Source organism: Poecilia latipinna, unplaced genomic scaffold (assembly GCF_001443285.1).
Source record: "Poecilia latipinna isolate Pla-1442-1.1 unplaced genomic scaffold, P_latipinna-1.0 Scaffold114, whole genome shotgun sequence".
In the NCBI taxonomy this organism is placed as follows: Eukaryota; Metazoa; Chordata; class Actinopteri; order Cyprinodontiformes; family Poeciliidae; genus Poecilia; species Poecilia latipinna.
Window position 1 is genome coordinate 649,467 of NW_015112730.1, and position 4,789 is coordinate 654,255.

Genomic DNA, 4,789 nt, shown 5'->3' on the forward strand with positions numbered 1-4,789 from the left:
CTCTCTTCACCACGACGGACCGGTACAGCGCCCGCTTCACGGCAGACGCTGCCCCAATCCGCCTGTCGATCTCCCGCTCCCTTCTTCCCTCATTCGTGAACAAGATCCCCAGATACTTAAACTCTTCCACTTGGGACAGGACACCCACCCGCCTCTGCTTCCGACCCGGAGAAGGCACTCTACCCTTGGACTGAGGAATTATCCACAAAATTGAACTCTTAACTTGAACTTGAATTGAACTCTTTAGCAAGCTCAAATCGTGGCCCTGACCTTCGTTAATACATTTATAATTAGAATTTTGAAATTATTTAGAAGGATGACATAATGATATATCATAATCTCAACGGCTGCTGTGAATTAGTAGAGAAGATTTTAACTTTTGAGATGTTTTTCTTTTATGCATAAACATATCTCGTCCAGCTGTGACGTAATTACGTCAATTCCGTTATGACGTATGAGTCGTACGCGCTGAAGTAGTGTATGAAGATGGCGGACGAGGAGGCCGAGCAAGACCGTGGTCTTGTGGACAGTATCAGCAAAACAATTGGGGAAGTCAGAAATTTGTTGGAAGGGCTACATGAAGTTGTGATTCGAGAAAGCGCAAACTCACCAGTTCAGTCCTCTTCTGACTATTGTCAGGAGTTTTGTAGGGTGAGTAACATTTCAATCATCTGCAAAACAGGCCATCTAAATACGGAGCTAACATGGATAGTGCTGATGTACACTGAGTCTTGCATTGTCTGGTAAAAGGTCACTTTTCAGACCGGATTGTGTGTTTCATAGTTAGCTTTATGTTAATACTAGCAAAAGAAGCTAGAAGCTGTTGCGATTTGGTAACAACACACCACACACCCATCGATATGTCTTTTAGCATACGCTAGTGAGTTGTTTCTGTAAGGAGAAATGAAGTGCAATGTTGACTCGTTGGAAGGGACGAGGTCTTGCTACAATGTTTAAGTGCAGACTCCACTGCATTTATATTGGTCCTTTTAATTTGGGCTTACAAAATTCGCTAGCTGCACTGTAGCGTAACAGTTTACCAGCAGAGTCTGAAGCTAGCACAGTGTTAGCTTATATCCGTTGATTGTAAAAGGTTGCGTGCAGGATGTGGACAGAATGTGGATGGTTGTCTTGGGAGACTGGTTTTGTGACGTGTTCATTATGGTAAGATTCACAAATTTTACTACTCCTCTCTTAATTGTTGCTGGTTTTTTCAGACGTATCGGAGAACAAAAAGAGAATTTGCGAGTTATAGCCATGGTCCGTTCTGGTGTGTACGTGCTGAATAAAACGTATGAGGTTTTTTTTTTTCTGCGTAGCTTCACAAGGCAACAAGCCATTCATTGGCTCCCATCTCCACTTTGTCCTGCACGGTTCACGTTAACCATCTGCACCATATTAAGGATGTAGAGTAATGATGGTCAGGGCGGATTCCCACTTATTGAATTTACCCAAAGTAAGCTAACACACACTATCGCGATATAAATGATCATTATGGTATTCCAACTTGTTTAATAAATTAGACTTTTACTTATCAAGCTAAAGTCACCAATGGGATTAAATGTTCACTTACATTCACATGTTCTTTCGCATTATATTAGTTTAATAAAGGATTTTTAAGTGCATTTTGGATGTTCAGTTTTAGTAGTACTTTGTTTCTTTGTCTATAGCAAAGTTTTCAGTGCGTGACTATGACTTTGTATTTTTGTGTTTTTCTGATGTAAACCACTTTGAAATGCCTTGTTGCTGAAAGGTTCTATACAAATAAAATTTGATTGATTGATGTTTTTGCCTTTTACAGTCCACAATATATTGTAGACTATATTAACTTTTTCACCGTATTTTTATTTCAATGCCAAATATTTTCATCTTCCAACTTCTTTCCATTGTTGGATCAATTTTCCTGTTTCTCAGTGCTAAGAACTAAGAAGGTAATTGATGACAGTTCGGTCTCACATTTGTAATTTATCAGTTTGAGCATTCTGCATTGTCACTATACTTCCAAGAAAGGTGTGGTTTTATTAATAAAAATCATAGCCTTCCATTGTCACTACCACCGCTGGAAGATTTTCTAAATTGAACTTCATAATCTCTGTACTAAAACTCTGATCATCATTTTTTTTCTCTTAACACCTGGATTGTTTTTGTATGTTTCTACTATATTTTTTATATTTGTTGAAACATATTTGTTTATTATCATTAATTAAGAGTTGATACTTTTTAAATTACCATGTGCTTTCTTGCACAATGACAGTAAAGGAATTCTGGTTCTGGAGGTGGACCTGGTTCTACTTTACTTTCTAATAAAGTCTTCTAGGGGAGGTCAGGCTTTACCCATTACAGTGACATAATTGCTACTTATAATAGTAATACATTTTACTTGTAAAAAAATAAATGCACTATTTATTTATTTATTTTTTTACAAATAAATTTTATTGCAGAAAATAAAATGTATTTTCTTTAAGCAGCTGCTTAGTTCATGTATGCCTTGGGTCAGCTCTAAATGTGGCTCATTACCTGTCACAAAACCATTTTTAAATAAAAAACCATTGGACTGCTAGTGGACTGCCTTGGCGCTCCAACCAACCAGGCTTAGCAGGTTTTCTGGGGAAAGCCTGGAGCTAATCCATTTGTACCTCTAAAGTTCAAACTTTAAGCTCTGATCTATTGGTAATGTATAAAATGTAAATTTTAAAACTGATTTAGATTTTTGTTCTTTCAGACGCTCTTGGAGTTTGTAGGCCGTTGGAAGACGGAGGAAGAGCCTTTGCCACTCGTACAGGTGTACATGGTCGCCCTGCTCAGCTTTGCGAAGGCTTCATCTTACCTCTCTCTGCAATGTGAAAGTGTTCCACTTGTGGTTGAGAGACTTTCACTGTAAGTGAAATTAAACATTTATAATCCAAAATATCTATCTATCTATCTATCTATCTATCTATCTATCTATCTATCTATCTATCTATCTATCTATCTATCTATCTATCTATCTATCTATCTATCTATCTCTTATAGCTTATGTCTTTGTCATTAAGTCAGTATTTGTAAGTCTTATCAGATGAAAATTGATCAGTATTATGTTTGTGAATGTATGCCTTTCCTTTGACAGGAGCTTTTTGGAACTGTTGCTCTCACTTAAGACCCTTCCAGATGATTTATGGCAGTATTTCAAGTCGTCTGTGCAGGTAAAGATGGGAAGACAGCAATAGTCATTTCAGTCATTGGGTTTTGAAAGTACTAGAAGTGTTTCCTAAAGCAGGACTAGTCGAGAACCCCTGTCCTGAAATTTTTTGACTTCCCCTGCTCCAACACACCAGAATTAAATAATTAGATTGGATTTATTGTCATTGTGCAGTAAGCAGTGCAGTGTGATTAATGGTACAGTTCTGCTTAGGGCCTTTATAACAATCAAGACACAGAAGACCAGACAGAAGTATGATCTGGGAAAGAAAGAAAACAAAAAACAAACTATTTTTCCGCAGTTTGTCTTTGCCTTATGCTCCTGCTCTGTTTCCCCAATGGCAGTAGGGTGAACAGGTGCTAGACAGAATGATGGCAGTCTTTATTGATGCTCTGGATTCTGGAGAGATATCAGGAGTTCTGACCTGATGACCCTCTGCCTCACTCTGTGTCTTGATGGTTGGAACTTTTCTACATAGGCTCCATGAAGTAGAGATTAGATGGCTCAGCCCTATTCCTTTGTGGCTTGTTTTACACACAACAGTCACAGACACATTTGTTTGTATATTGAAACATCTCCACTTAATTCAAGCCTGTTGTTGAAGAATGTAGAGTTTGTGAGCAGCAGGCTGAGGAGTGCACCTCCTCACTGTCCTCATTTCTGTTAATGTTCACAACATCTGAGGTTGACCATAATCCATGGAGACCCTGGTAGTCTTGATATCTCCTCTGGATGGAATGAGTTATTATGTTAATGGAAATGGTCTTCCATTTCCATTAAAAATGGAAAACCATTTTTAATGGAAATGGTTTTCCATTAAAAACCATGGTTTCATTTAATGGAAACCATTAAATGAATAATTGTTAAATAAATAAAGAAAATGACTTCATAATTAATTAAATTAATTAAAATTAACTTATCAAATTCTTACCAAATTTCCATCAAATGCCCTTGTCAGGATGTGCAACTTGTCTGGTTGTTAAGACAGCAGAAAGCCGCTGCATCCGTGCACACTGCCATGGTAACCCTCCTGAGTGTTATTAGCAGCAGGACTCTGGAGAACCGAACTGCAAACCGACATTGTTCAGTCATTTCATTTATGTTTGTTTGACCATGAACAAAAGGTTACCAGCCAAACCAGGAACTAGAACCTATATTTATGTACAAAAGGTATTGGCATTGTTCAAGTTGGGAGTTTGATCTTATTAAATTTCGGTATCCTAATTATTGTGTACAAACTTATCCTGGTTATCAGGATCATAGTTTAGTAAAACTGCATGCAAGAACGGATTATGATTTGAAATGAATGCACAGAATGTACATTGTGTTTATATATGTTAAGCTTTTTGTTATTAATAATTATATCTAATATCACTAACCCACACAGAATATGCTCAATTATATTAAGGATATCAGTACAAATATTGGTTTAATTGGATATAATATAAAGTTCCTACCTTCACCATTTGCATACAATTATTTTTTACAGGCACAGTAATTGCTCCAATAAAATATTTACAAACACTCCAGATTTTTTTTAAGTCTCAAATTATTATTTTTACATACTAAATTTATATTTAAAATGTTAACCAAAATAATTGATTCCGATTG

At 36.8% G+C, this 4,789-nt stretch overlaps 1 protein-coding gene across 1 annotated transcript in view; it reads left to right on the plus strand.

Annotated features, from left to right (window-relative positions):
• Positions 1–462: 462 nt before the first annotated feature.
• The window catches only part of znf292b (zinc finger protein 292b), a 24,617-nt gene continuing 20,290 nt past the window's right edge, over positions 463–4,789 (plus strand). Inside the window, exons 1-3 of the mRNA XM_015028127.1 lie at positions 463–651; positions 2,723–2,877; positions 3,107–3,182. Of these exons, the coding sequence (XP_014883613.1) occupies positions 481–651; positions 2,723–2,877; positions 3,107–3,182 (402 nt within the window). The 5' untranslated portion in view covers positions 463–480. The remainder of the gene's footprint in view (positions 652–2,722; positions 2,878–3,106; positions 3,183–4,789) is intronic.